The sequence below is a fragment of the Hemicordylus capensis genome, chromosome 5 (genome assembly GCF_027244095.1).
Source record: "Hemicordylus capensis ecotype Gifberg chromosome 5, rHemCap1.1.pri, whole genome shotgun sequence".
Lineage (NCBI taxonomy): Eukaryota > Metazoa > Chordata > Lepidosauria > Squamata > Cordylidae > Hemicordylus > Hemicordylus capensis.
The window spans coordinates 188,721,192-188,735,981 of NC_069661.1; the positions used below are offsets into that span (position 1 = coordinate 188,721,192).

At 43.6% G+C, this 14,790-nt stretch overlaps 2 protein-coding genes across 5 annotated transcripts in view; one reads left to right on the plus strand and one right to left on the minus strand.

Moving 5' to 3' along the window:
* The window catches only part of LOC128327521 (cathepsin E-like), a 30,689-nt gene extending 28,298 nt beyond the window's left edge, over positions 1–2,391 (plus strand). The window contains exon 9 of the mRNA XM_053256384.1: positions 357–2,391. Within this exon, the coding sequence (XP_053112359.1) occupies positions 357–539 (183 nt within the window). The 3' untranslated portion in view covers positions 540–2,391. The remainder of the gene's footprint in view (positions 1–356) is intronic.
* Positions 2,392–8,563: 6,172 nt separating this feature from the next.
* Positions 8,564–14,790, minus strand: part of BEST3 (bestrophin 3) — a 45,730-nt gene continuing 39,503 nt past the window's right edge. For all 4 annotated transcript variants that reach the window (XM_053256582.1, XM_053256583.1, XM_053256581.1 and 1 more), the window contains 3 exons: positions 14,068–14,148; positions 10,036–10,187; positions 8,564–9,636 (listed from right to left, as the gene is read on the minus strand). In XM_053256582.1, coding sequence (XP_053112557.1) covers positions 8,721–9,636; positions 10,036–10,187; positions 14,068–14,148 — 1,149 coding nt within the window. In that variant the 3' untranslated portion in view covers positions 8,564–8,720. The remainder of the gene's footprint in view (positions 9,637–10,035; positions 10,188–14,067; positions 14,149–14,790) is intronic.

Below are 14,790 nucleotides of genomic sequence, written 5' to 3' on the forward strand. Positions count from 1 at the left end.
TAGAATGCACACCAAGATGCAGATATAGTCTACCTGAAGTGCATACTTTTAATTGGATGTGCACCTGGATATGCCTCTATATGAGCACTCTCCTCCAGATGTGCATTAACCAGGCACAGCTGGATTGGGGAGGAAATGTCAGACTGGTTGTCCTGGTAATGAGGATATATTCTTCATCTGCACTCCAACACCTATTTCGTTGCAAACATTTTTGTTTACAAGAGGGTGTAAAAAATTGTCAAAAGGGAGGTATGTTTCATGAGGGCCAATGCATTCACAAAACATGACTCCTAGTTTCAATTTAGCACTAGCTGAAAGACAAAATTGAAACACAAGTGTTTGTTTTTATATGACAGGAGATGATTGAAGATGAAGTTGTGTGCATAAGTGGTTTTCAGACTCAGCAAATGGACACCAGCGATGAACCAGCATGGATTCTGGGAGATGTATTTATGTCAGCATTTTACTGTATTTTTGATCGCGGGAACAATAGGGTTGGATTTGCAAAAGCTGCTCATAAACGAGTGAATGGAGTATAGAAATTTGCATCATGTTTATAACCTTCCTCTATTGCAATATGTACAAATAATTTTTGATGTTAGGTGGAAGATGGGAAAGAGGGAGTGAAGAGGGCTTAAAATTATGGAGCCAAAATTTGTAGCAGGATCCTCCTCTGTTGTGTGTCTGTAGTTGAGTTGTACAATTATTTAATCAGTGATCTGATTTAATCCCAAAACTCCTTTAAAAGCAATCTCATAAATGTGGTATAGTTTCTGAACAATGGCTGGTTGACATCTACACTACACTGTGCTGGTTCAACAGTGTTGACATCCAGACTAACACTGTGCTGTTGCACAATGCAGGGAGAGAAGATTTTTTTTACAGACTTCTCTTCCCTCTGAAGCCCATTGACTCCCCAAAATATGTCCCTGATGGATAGGATGTATTTTCGGGAGCCATTGTGGGCTTTAGAGAAAAAAGGAGAGTTTCGGAATTGTCCCTCTCCCTCTTGTGTAAGAGTGCAGCGTTATTCTGGATATCAGCACTGTTGCGCCACCACAGTGTAGTGTGGATTTCAGCCAAGGAAATGAACTCATATAGTCTACTTCTATGCAGGTTTGCTCATAAATAAGTGTATTTTCAAATATATGTCTGCATGCATAGGATTGCAGTCTTAATCTGTTGACTAGGATTCTTTTCTGGGAAAGGGAGAGCATCATTGAAGGAAGCTGGCTAATGAATGGAAATGGCAGCCTAATTGGAGTTTGACTCGGCTTCTGCTACAAACTCATATTTTTTTCAGAGCTCAGCTCTGTGGGTCAAAGGGGAAGTACTGAACCTGGACTGTAAGTTGGACTGAACTTAGTGAGGTCATTTCTAGAGAAGTCCAACTACTCTAAGAATGCTATGAATGTCTTCACCCACTGTATATTAATGGCATGTTTCTTTTCTTAATGCAGAAGTAGGGTACCAGCCTAATTGGAAAAAAAAAAGTTGTTCTGGGAAACTGGGATTCTCCTTCCTCCCAGTGCTGGTAAGGGGAAAAAGAGTTCTGGTTTGTCTGGAACAATTCTTTGTGTTGTGTTGTAGGTAAGCAAAAACACTGTTGATTTAAGTTCCATGTGAAAATGTTATCAGTTCCATGTGAAGTGAATATGTCTTAGTCTGGAATGTGTGTCCATTGTGTCCATTCCATGTATGTGGAATGTGCAGTGGGAGAGAAACAATTTGTAAACTGAATGTATACTCTAGCCAATGCAGGTTTCAGCTGTGGAAATTCCCATCACCAATGTAATTATCACTTCCTAAAATGGCAGAAAAATGCCCAAGTCTCTCCCTTTTAAAATCCAGATTTGTGCTGTCTCTCAGTAAGAGGTCATTCACATAACTGGGCAGGCAGGGCAGAGGGCGGGCAGGGGGGAAAGGCTGATTTTACTCACTTCCCCCCTAGTTGACTGCTGCCTGTTCCTGGGAGTGCAGACCACGCTCCCAGATGATCCATGCTGCATGTCTGCAGTGTGGAGTTCCAGAGGTTGGGATGACATGTCCTGGCCTCCAGAGATCCCACTGTGCAGGGGATCCTCTGGGGCTAAACATAGCCCAGCAAGCACACGATCCCAGAGCCCAGGTTAAGGGCTCGCTCAAGTCCTTAACCCTGGCTAAGAGCCAGGCTACAAAGAGGAGCTAGGCGGTACTGCCCAAGTGAGATTGGTCTTGATCCTGGCGATACTCATGCATAGGCTAATCCAGGCTGGAAGCTGTGGAGGCAGCTGAACGGCGGCCTGCGTCCGGCCCTGCTTGGCGGCCCCCTCCACATTCGCCCGTGCACATGATGGCTCAGGCTCTGGAGGAGCCCAAAGCAAACTCCCCACTCCTGCCCTGGCTAGCGAGAGCCTGAGCAAACTCTCCATCTGTTATTTCAGGCAGCACTGGCAGCAGCTGGCGCTGCCTGAAATGACGAGCTGAGAGCTTGCTCAGGCTCTTGGCAGCCCGGGCCATGCCCCTTTGTGTGTGACATCACAAGCAAACGGGGAGTGGCCTGGGCTGCCGAGAGCCTGAGTGAGCTCTCAGCTTGTCATTTCAGGCAGTGCCAGCTGCCTGATAGGAAAAACGTTCTATCAGGCAGTCGGCGCTGCCTGAAACAACCAACGGAGAGTTTGCCCGGGCCCTTGGCAGCCTGGGCATGGGAGGGAGGAGTTCGCTCTGGGCTCCTCTGGAGCCTGAGCCACGGGGCTTCAGCGGTCCTTTTCATTGGCGGCCCAGGTTCTTTGAATCCATTGGCGTAATGGTGGCTACGCCCCTGCAGGCTGGGTTTCCCTAGCCTGGCTTAGATTGCACATGAGAACAGCCTCCATGACTACTATACCTTTCACAAAAACCTATTTTGCAAAGGTCAAATATATTCAGAGCCATCATGACCCAAGTGTGGCATACTCTGAAATATAAAAGCTGCATTTCTTTCACTGCTTTTAGCATTTTTTTCTCCGCTTTTTGCTTGTTAGATTTGATTCTAGATTTAGGTGTACAAATGAATTAAAGTTGATCAAGAAAATGACCTCTGATTTTGTCCTATTTTCACTTTGTTTGACCAGTTTGTTTTCAGTTGCAAATGATTTGGATTTGCTTATGGATTTACACTGTGGGAAAAGGGAATGAAATATTTTAACTCTTCTATACAAAGGAACTTGTCTTTGTTGGAGGCATGAAAGGAGGAAGATCCAAAAGTAATCGGGTGGAAATCTCCAAAGTGGTTATGAGAAATAACACAGTCACTACTGCTTACTTTGATTAATTTCTCCTTTCGAATCTCTTCCGAAGTCACCAAATTTCCCTATATGGATGCTTGGTGTGACTGGATATCTCTGGTGGGGCTGGCAACATGTGTAAACTTTAAGGAATTATAATTGAAGCTGAATTAACTGAAGAAGAACAATCGTAAAGAAGTTCTTTACAGATTGTAGAAATGTTCCAATTAATTTATCTTCCTATAGAGTATGCTTAGATTAAAACTTCATTACTTTAGTTACCCTCCCACAATACTTGGCAAGCCTATTGCATTCTAAGATACAGACATGGTTAATAAATCCTGTCAAGGGGTGGGCCAAGGAAACTGACTAGTGCATTCTCTTGGTAGCTATTCAGCTTAACATTCTTTGAGGGCAGTAGCTTATTAATGAATAGATTTGGTCCCATCGTTTTTGGTTGAATAAAACCCTAGATGGATTATCTGGCTTGATGACTGAATGTTGAGTGTCAAGTTTGTTCATCAGTCCACTCCAAAGATGATATCTGGAGTTAGACAGATTTGCTGTCATTACAGAATTGGTTGATTGCAATTAGCAACACATGTTCAGCATGTTCTTAAAGCACTGCTTAAACTGTTCAGAACTTATTTGTTTGGTCTCTGTACTTTAGTACAGATTAGTATTTTTTAAAAAAATGTCATATGGCACCTAGATATTTCTCCACTTGTCAAATGAAACATGTGAAAGTTATAGGCTCTCAGATTTTATGCTGTGAAATAGCCCTGCTTGATCCTTTGACAGACAACACTCTAAAAATTATCAACACATAGGGTTGGAAGGATTATCAGTGCCATTTAGTCCAAATTCTCTGAAGCTATAAATAACCTTCCCAAGATATTGTTAAAGAACAACTGCAAAACTGAGTGCTGCACTTTAAAAAAAAAAAAAAAGTATGTATATATGCAAACACATATGTATATGTCCATTTAACCAAACAAAATCTGGATTTTTTTGCTCTGGATTTTACGGTAGTTCCAGAAAGAAAAAAGCTATTTTTGTAAGACATGACAATGCACTTTGATACAGCCTCTGCTATCTAGACATCTGTGTCACTAAGTAATACATCTCATGCAGCTGCCTCTACATTTCCTCTGCCTTATTTTCCAACTTCCTAAATATATGCAGGGATTATATAATACAGTTGTCTAGAAAGACAACTTTATTTATTGGGCTCTAAGCAAGATAGCATAAATATTTTTATGGATAATAACTGGCCCTAAGTAAGAGAACATCAATATTGTAAAAGGTACCAGTCATTTGGATTATTTTTACTTTCTAGCTGTTTTCTGGAATTGTTGATTTGGCTATTGCAGTGGCTTATTTTAGCAAGATAATATAATGAAAGAAAAGGATAGAAGGGCATAGTAGTCAGAAGGATAATTCAAGAGAATTGAAGCTAACTTTAACTTATCCCGTACAAATAACAAGCAGCGTATTTATTCAAATAGATGCTATTTTTCAAAGTTCATGTATGCATTTTCTAACTAGACTGCAATTTTCCCATTATGCAATGAAAATTAATTAATTAATTAGTTAGTTAATTAATTAAAGTCTTCTTATATATCGCCTCCTCCAAAGATTCTAGGTGGTGAACAATACCAATACCAATACCATTGAAAAAAAATAAATCAAGAGCAAATGCCGGGTGAAACAGGTAGGTCTTAAGAAGGGCCTTAAAAACAGCTAGGGAGGGGGCTGAATGAATCTGAGGGTGGGGGGAGAGAAGAGGGGCGGCCACAGAGAAGACCCTCCTACGTGCCCAGGCACCGTGCACTACACCAGGCCCCAGAACACTAAGGAGAGCCAGCTGAGAAGACCTTCCAGGACGGGATACAACCAGCCAAGAGAGGTGACCCCAGAGATATACAGGTTCTAAGCCCATAAGGGTTTTGTAGGTGAGAAGCAGCACTTTGAACTGGACCTAGAACGAACAGGCAACCAGTGCAGCAACCATAAAATAGGTGTGACACTAACTATCAAATCTACAGCCACCCATGAGGAGGCGGGCCACTGCATTCTGGACTAGTTGAAGCTTCCAAATCATTTTCAAAGGCAATCCTAAGTAGAATGCATTACAGTAATCCAAACAAGAGGGAACAAAGGCATGAGTTACTGTTGCCAGGGCCTGCTGGTTGAAAAAAGGCCATAACTGGCAAAACTGGGCAAAGGCACCCCGGCCACAGCCTCCACCTGCTGTTCAAGCAGGAGCTGCAAGTCCAGAAGGACCCACAGATCTCAGCCCGTCTCTCTTAAGGGAAACGCACCCCATCAAGAGTTTTGCTGCTCCTTCTAGTTTAAACATCAACACAAATGATGCTTTACACTGTCACACTAATTTTAAAAATTCTGATATTAAGTGAGAATCTATTGGACAGCAGAGTAAAATATTTGGCAAAGTAAAATAACAGCTTTGCTAGAGATTTTATGTTGGGAAACTGATATGCATTGGTCCAGGGCTGAGGGCCAAACTAGATGTGATGTGAGAGATTTATTATAGGATCTCCCTGTTGGAGATGGAGTTCCAGTGCATCGTCCTTTTGCACCAACTATCCTAATGACCACTAGGGCCATTGGGAGTAGAGGTAGTTAGTGAAGGTCTCCTTACCTGTCCCTGCTTTCCTCTGCTCTTTGACCCCTGCTTTGACTCCTCAGGTACTTCCTGTAGTGAGTCAGTCCTCTTCCTTTCCTCCTAGAGAGAAGATGGAAACATCTCTCTCTCCCTCCTACCTATTCATGTAGCTGATAGGATAGCTCTTTCTTATCCCAAATGTACTTCACTAATAAATCAATTTAGTTTAGACTCGACAGTGATCTCCATGTGTGTTACTTAAATAGTTGCAACAACTAAACTCTGCACTCTGTAACGGGAGTGGTAGCTAAATACTTACAAACCCCAATAACCCCAACTTTGCTAAATACTCACAAACCCCAATAACCCCAACATCATTTTGCTTTTCTAAACGCAGCTGTGGGAGCCCCTGATTTGGATTGAGGAATTGGTGAGGAAATGCCTTTCCCAATCCCTCCCCCACAGGCACTTCTAATATAAAATGCAGGATGGCTGTTGATAAGAGTGGAAAATGTAAAATTTGGAGCAGCATCAGCACGTTGCTTTACTTTGAGGAAATAAGCCTGGATCCAGGGCGCTTTTACTCCTGGACTTCAGGGCTGAGTTCCAGGGCCTCCACACCCTTTGGGGGTCCCCAAATCCTCCAAACCAGTTTGTCCTGGTTGGTGTGGTTGCTACTGGTCAACATTGTGCCAGGAGGCCGAGTGTGATTATTTATGTATTTATCATATTTTTATACCACCCAATATCTACATCTCTAGATGGTGTACAAAATTTAAAATATTTAAATGTCACAAATTAAAATACATGACAATAAAACCAATAGAGTAAAATAATTATTAAAACAAGTTTTTAAAATTGTTAAAATTAATTCTAATTAAAAGCCTGAGAAAACGGGGAGTCTTGAGGTTCTTCCTGAAAACAAACAGAGAAGGAGATGCTCTTATTTCAGCAGGGAGCATATTCCAAAGCCCTGGGGCAGTCACAGAGAAAACCCAGTCCTGGATTGCCACCAAATGAGCTGGTGGCACCCATAGCTGGACCTCTCCAGAAGATCATAACAGGTGGCAGGGCTTATGACGAAGGAGGTGCTCTCTCAAATAGCCTGGACCCAAGCCGTTAAGGACTTTATAGGTAGTAACCAGCACTTTGTATTTCACCCGGAAACATATTGGCAGCCAGTGCAGTTATTTTAAAACTGGTGTTATGTGGTCCCTTCATGTTGTCTCAGAGACCAATCTGGCTGCCGCATTCTGTACCAATTGTAGTGTCCGGACTACATATAACAGCAGCCCTATGTAGAGCGCATTACAGTGGTCAAGCCTGGAGGTTGTGAGCATATGTACCACAGTTTTAAGGCCATTCACCTCTAGAAATGGACGTAACTGACGTATCAGCCAAAGCTGATAAAAAGTGCTCCTGACCACCAGCTCAACCTGAGAAACCAGGGAGAGCTTTGGGTCCAGGTACACTTCCAAGCTACATACCTGATCTTTCAGGGGGAGTGTAACTCCACCCAGAACAGGCAGATCTAAACCATCTCTCGGGTCCTGGCCCCACACAGTCAGTACCTCTGTCTTATTTGGATTCAACTTCAGTTTGTTATCTCTCATCCAGCCCATTACTGCCTGCAGACAGGCATTTAGAAAAGATATGCCATTTCCTGATGAGGTCGGCATGGAGAAGTAGATCTGGGTGTCATCAGAATATTGATAACACCCAGCACCAAACCTCATGATGATCTCTCCCAGCAGTTTCATGTAGATGTTAAAGAGCATTGGAGACAGTATGGAGCCTTGTGGGACTCCACACTTCAGTTCTAGCTTAGTGGATCAACAGTCTCCAAGTGACACCACCTGGAATCTTCCAGAGCGGTAGGAGCGGAACCACTGTCAAACAGTGCCACCCAATCCCACTTCCCTCAGGCAGTCCAGAGGCTCCCACACAATCACTCCCCCTCCTCTCATCTAGGTTTCTATTTGCACACAGTCAAAAATCAGAAGCACACACAGCTCTTGAACCTGGGTAGGATGCCTAGAAAACCCAGTTTATGGTCACATGAACTAGCCTCTTGTAGGAGGAGGAAGATGCTATTTTAACAACTTTTGCCATTTCAAACAAATAGTTGGTTTGATAAAACATTTTCCCTATTGTATGGCTTGTTCTGTGAGGCCAACTCAGTTGCAAACACTTAGCGCTATATATTTGGAAACCTGCAAAGTATCAAAAGGAGGGAGTTATCTCTAGTTAGCTGTCAGTCTGGTTTCTCTCTTCCTTCATTATCTCTGCTTTTCATCTTTAACTTCATGAATAAACTGGAAAAATAGTAAGGTGTTCTCCATTAAACTCTTCCTCACTGTCACCCCCCCCAACACACACACACACACACACACACACACACACACACACACACACACACACACTAGCCAATTTCTAAAAGGAAAGGACTTCTGTTCTCTTAAGAACTTAAGAACTTTGAAGAAGTTTCATAGATGAAGCTTTTTCAATCACAGAATCACAGTGATGACAAAAATGGCACCTGCTGGATGTTGTCCCTTCCCCTTGGGAGTTCAGAAACAGTTAGAATGCCCATTCCTTGAGATATGATTGCATCAACAACACAACCTAGGCTAAATCTCATGTTTGTTTAGTTTGAATAGGCATCTGTTCAGAAAGAATGACATAAAAGTAGGTTTCAAACATTTTGAATTGCATTATTAAAATGAAGACATTGAGAGCACATGGTGGCATGATATAGTCTGAGGGGCTTTGTTTGTCCCTAGGCATGCTCTTAAAAATAACCCTTCTGAATGCCACAAGATAGTAGCAAAACACTTTCTGATTTGTCAGAGATGTCCTTTATTTTTCTCACTACTAAACTCAACGATATCAGTTTCTTTGGTATCTAGTTTTTTCAGTAAGTGGCTTATGTCAATTTTATTTATAGCAGTAGGAATAGATGCTGGAGTGTCTTCAGTGCTTAAGTTGCTTCTTCTACAGATTGTTTCAGACTCTGTCAAAAGAGGTGCAGTTTGTGTGCTGGGTACCACATGGTGAGTATGAACACTTGGGAACCTCAGAATTTGATCATCTGGAGTACCTGGTTGCTGTCTGTCTTTTACATCTGTAGATGAATCCTCTTGTCCGGCTTCCATTTTAAGTGATGCCATTTCTAAAGGAGATTCCAGAGAATCAGTAGGACTGTTGGATGGCCTACAATGGATCAGTGTGAGACCCTCCAAGCTGGTCTTTGACTCAGTTGGACTGCCAGAATCCTTTTCTGTCAGGACATTGGTAGTGTTGTCTACTGGTGAATCCGGCCCAGCTTCTTTGTCCTCAGTTTCAATGGTAACCATTTCAGAAACAGGCGAATCCATTTTGGCTGTAATCGCATCCATACTAGACTGGTAGCATGTCTCCAGGGCATCGTTCTTGCTGGTTTCTCTGATGACTCCTAGATCTATACTCCCACGCATTTTCAAATTCCGGTCAGGCCCTTCATGGTTTTTCTTGGCATTTGAGATGAAAGGTCTCCCTCTAGAGTGCATCTCTTGCAAATTTCCAATGTGATGCATTTCGTGAGAAGGGAAAAAGACAGAGTTTTCACTCGACTGTCTTTGATAGGTTCTCCTGGTTGGAGAAGGGGAGCCTTCACGGACACTCAGAAAGCGTTTCACTTTTCTCAACACTGAATTCTGCCTTTTGGGTTTATCCTCATCCCACTGCCAGTTGTCTCCACGGAGGAATTGGCTGTCTGCCAGACTACAGGATAAAACATGAAAGTGCTTATGGGCTCCGCATTGAATAAATGCTAACATTAGGAACTGAATATCACTGGCAGTAGTATTAAATAGGGAAATAGTTCCAACAGATTTGTGACATTTATTAGAGGTGTAATCTTCCAACCAGTTATACATGCAGAAGTCCTATTAATTTCAACAACATTTGCATGCATGTAATTTGTAGTGGGATTGGAGCTTCCTGGGTTTGGAACCTTCTGGTCATGAAGAACCAGACTACCCAAGGTGGCCTACACTGAAATAAGTAATAACACATTACTGAAAATAACTCAAAAGCAGCATGAAAGCTGCAGCTGCAGAGGAAACACAGAAAATCAGATAGGGGCCAGATAAAGTCAAGCAGTTCAGGTCAGCTACATACCCCATTTCAATAGTTGATCCAAGGAAAGAGGGAATGCAGTAATCTGCAGCTGCTAGGGTATATGGTGGGCGGGCTGAAGAATCATCCCAATAGATATCTTTTTTCATTTTTGGTAAATTCATATGCATTTCATCCACAGCTAGAAGTGAGACCTAGGATAATTGCACTATAAATTAGAATGTTTGCAACACAGTTTCAGACATAATATACTTATGTCACATACCAGAGACCTTCACAGCTAAGTCAGCGCGCGCGCACACACGCGTGCAATATGTGGCCTTTGACTTACTTTTTATTAAACAGAAGCTCCCTTGTGCCACATGGAGCTTTCTCAGACAGCAGGCTTTACCACGGGTTTACTGCGAATTCAAAGTTGCTAAAAAAAAAAAAAAAACCAATGCAAAAAGTAGATTTTTTAAACCCCTAATGCCCAGTGAAAAACCTGAATTGTGCGTGAAGTGCTCCTGGATAGCTTGCAGGAACTTCGGGGTAAATTTGGCCGATCTGTGAACACACACCTCCATTCTGGAGGAGATGTGAAATCTGTGGTAGTTTCAGAAGCAGTTTGCAATGCGACCGCTGATCAAGGGGGAAATAAAAATTCAATTCACACTGGATGCATAGAAGACTTTTGCCATGCCTAAAGAAGCTTTCTGTGCTATAGAGATTACAATGTGTCAGGACCAGCCCACGCTCAGGAAGAGAAAGCACAAGTCAAAGTACACCCTAGAACAAGGTCTTGTTGGGGGCACATGCACCCCAACCTTAGACTCAGAGGTACCAACTCAGAAGTATGTGGAACTGAGGCCTGTGTCTGATTTCATTTTATATTAAGAAATGAATTAATGCCTGGACTCAGGGTGAACTGACACCCAGACCTCATGAGGAAGAGGCGATCCAGCATTGTATTGTGAAATGGGTATTCAAGGAAGCACAAAAGCCAGGCCAGAACAATCCAAATGCTAAAATGTGACTCACTATCAGATAATGTCTGTGGAAGAGGCCAGAAGCTGATCTCCTCTTTCCTGTTGCAAGAAGTCTACAGTATGTTAATCCTTGTCAATGATTGCTCTGCTATACTCAATTGCTCTCTATAGAAATTCAACATAGGTAAATGCACACAAAGAAAACACCTGTAGATTAAATCCTTGTACTAACACCCTTTGTAACACCTCATGGAATCAGGCTAGCAAATCTGGGACAAGAGAAGGGGCCCATTGGCAACTCAGAGATGCAGATTTGCTTTGGGCAATGTCCCCCCCCCCAAGCTTACAGTTTACAGAAGATGGGATTCAGATTTCTCTGGACTGGCCAATATCCTGACTAATTAAAAGACATTATCCAGAAGGTAACAGCATTGTCACCCTTTTGGGGACCCAGGAAAAGATGAGGAGATTTGAATAGACTCTATGAGATATCAAAGGAAAATACAACTATAAAGAATGAGGCTTACTGGACAGAGGGCTAGCAATCTTGTGCCTACAAGCAAGATCTGCTCATGAGCAATCCAAGGGTTTGCTGCCCAAGCCACGGGGCTAGAGGCAGGAACTCTTTCCATGGGAGAAGGGACTGTTTGTGACTTCTGCTGTGAAGTGAGAAGTCAAGACTCCCCAGCCATGATACTCCCTAGCAATCTTGTGCCTACAAGCAAGATCTGCTCATGAGCAATCCAAGGGTTTGCTGCTAAGCCATGGGGCAACAAGCAGGAACTCTGTCCATGGACAGGAACTCTCTGTGACTTCTGCTGCACAGTGAGAAGTCAAGACTTCCCCAGCCATGGTGCTCTGACTCTCAGCCGGGCTCTGAGCAAACTGCATGCTTGATCACTGCTCTCAAAGCTCCTGTCCCCAGCCAAAAGCCTCTCTCCTTCAGCTGAAAGATCCACCGTTCTCAAGGCTCTGATCTGGGTAATATGCCACCCCACAAGCCTTGGATCCCTCCATCCTTTCCCCTTCTTCTCCTTTCCTCTCGTCCCTCTACTAATTCCTGATCTCCCCAAACCATGCCAGCCCTCAAGCCTTCCTTACCTTTTCCGTCTATATCTGAATTGTATTAGGCTCTAGGAAGATTTAATACACACACATATGTTAGTTAGGAACACTGGGTGAATATTGGTGCTGGCTAGGGTTGAAATACTGTTAGTAATACTGATAGAATGTTCTGCTTTCTGCTCAGTTAGATTGATGTTATTCTTTTATACTCAGTAAAGCCCATTGAATCATTTAGGATTGCTTTGATCTCCTTTCTTCCTTGCACCCAGATCCTACATGGTCACTATATAAAAGAACTTGGTCACTTGGTGACACTGATGAGACAGGCCTAATTTTGTATGCTAGCTAATGAGCATATTTAGTTTATAAATCAGGCCTGGCCCACAACAGTCTGAATGATCATCACCAGCTATACAACTTCACGCTACCTGGATGTCACTGGTGCAACATTTGCTTCTGCCGACACTCTAGTTTTATTTGCATTTTTGACTCCTTGGCTGGACAATCTCCTGTGTTAGCAACCTTGCAATGGACTTGCTCCTTGCTCTGTTAACCAGCCTCCTGGGGTTGCTCTAAGATGGGGAATCCAAACCACAAAGCTCAGTGATAGTGATAGTGATGTGCACAGAACCAGCTGGCCCGGTTTGGTTCGAGTCCGGACTGGGCCAGTTCGGTCCGGCACCCCCTCAAACTCCCACCCCGAGTTGGGTCCGGTGGGGTTTGTGGACCTTAAATTTTTTTTTGGTACCTTTACTCCCTTTGGGGGAGTTCTTTGAGGCGGTGGGGTGTGTGTGGTCCGTGGAGGTTCCCCCTCCCACCGCTGGCCTCAATGCAGCCCAAACTGGCCCATTTGGTTGGTTCTTCGGACCATTCGGGCCTTCCCCCTCTGGCACGGTGGCCATTTTGGAGGCCGCTGCACCTGTGCAATTGGACTCTGCATGGCCCGGGTCAGGCTGCATTGAGGCCGGCAGGGGAGGGAGAACCTCCACGCACTCCCCAGCTGCCTCCAACAACTCCCCTGAAGGGAGTAAGCTTTTTAAACTTAAACTTTAAAAACTTAAAAAAAATAATTCACCCCCCCCGAACAGTCGGGGGTATTTAGTCCAGGGTCAAACCGAACAGGGGATGGTTTGGTTCAACCCCGAATGGTTGAACCAAACAGGTTCGTCGTCGAACATGTTTGCCCATCCCTATTGGGCATGCTTAAGTCTGAAGGATTCCATAGGAATCCTTCACCATACATACCATGAATCAGAAATCCAGTCAGTTTTCTTATGAACCAGAAAACCATGTGATCTATTATTTTTGGACTACACTGACATCCAGACCAATGGGCCAAATATGCAGCTGGAGCTGTGTCCGTGCAGCCATAAACTGTTCTTAAGACAGCTAGAAGCTTCCCAGACTGCAGAGCACATGTGCATGGGGAGGGAAATGATTTTCACTGGGCTCTCTGGCCTCTAGAGTGCCTTCCAGAAACATGTCCTTGAGGGCTGCATGACCCTCATGGATATATTTCTGGAAGGCACAGAGCATTTATGGGGACAAAGATTAGTGGAAATCATTCCCTCCCCATGTGAGTGTGCTCTGCTGCTTGGGAATGAGGATGCAGATGTTTCTATATTCTTGGTCTGTTGCTCTGGATGTCAGCCATTGTGTTGTCCCCATTTGGAAAGGTACTGTTTTTATATACTTTGTTACGCTTCTCTACAAACTCTTAAAACAGAGTTTCCTTGCAAACTAATTCTCCAGGAAGAACTCATCTGCAAACCTCATAGAAAAGAATGGGGCAGGCCCCTATGTTGCAGTGGATAGCCCAAAGTTTAGATGTACAAGGCCTAGCTTCAAAGCTCTGCTGGACCATGGACTTCTTGAGTGGCAAAGGAGAAAAAACTGATTCTGTACCTATTATCTACATTGTGTAATGTCGCACTTTCAAAGCTACTCTATGCCACTAGATATGATCCACAGCAGAAAAGAAAGAAGATAGCACTTGTATGTCAAAAGAAAAGCATAGTAAGTGAAAGCAAGATAGTCTCACCTGCAGATTTCTATCAATGCACCAATTTGTTTCAAAATCATCATCATCTTCACCAAATGGGTTAATAAGCTGTTCAGCAACCTGCAATTAGAGTACATATTACCTAAAACTGCAATCTATAATGATTTTATCTGTTCAGATTTGTACTAATGAAAGATCTGATGGCAAGGACAATGCTTTTGGTATGTAGTGGATAACAAGATTCCCACTTCTCATGGGGTCCATGCAGAGCATTGCAAGGGTTGGATAGGGAGCTCCTGATCCAAACCTTGCAAGGTTCTGCAAAGGTGCCATGTGAGGAAGGAGAGTTGCCAGCAGCCTCCCCTAAAACCCCAGGCTGGAAAGATTTATAATAGAGCAGGATCTTCCCATGTAACCTTTGTAACCACTGGAGGCAATGTTGAACCTCCCCCCACCTTAATCTGGTGGTGGCAGCAGTGGCAGCAGCAGCGGCGGTGGTGGCCACCCATGCTCCTTTTCTACTTCTTTGCGACATCTTGCTCTTTGCCTCTCCAAAAAACAGAGGGTGGGGACGTTAGAGTGGCCAGAAGTATGTTTAATCACTTCCTGGTCCTCCAACATCCATGCCTTCTGTCAGAGGATGGGATGTGGCAGGGAGGGAGGAGGAATGGTGGACAGCGGCAGTGGTGGCTGATGCCGCAAGAAACATGTTTTGAAGTGTGGTGGTGATAGGTGGAATGAGGTGGTTGGAGGTAAGAACAG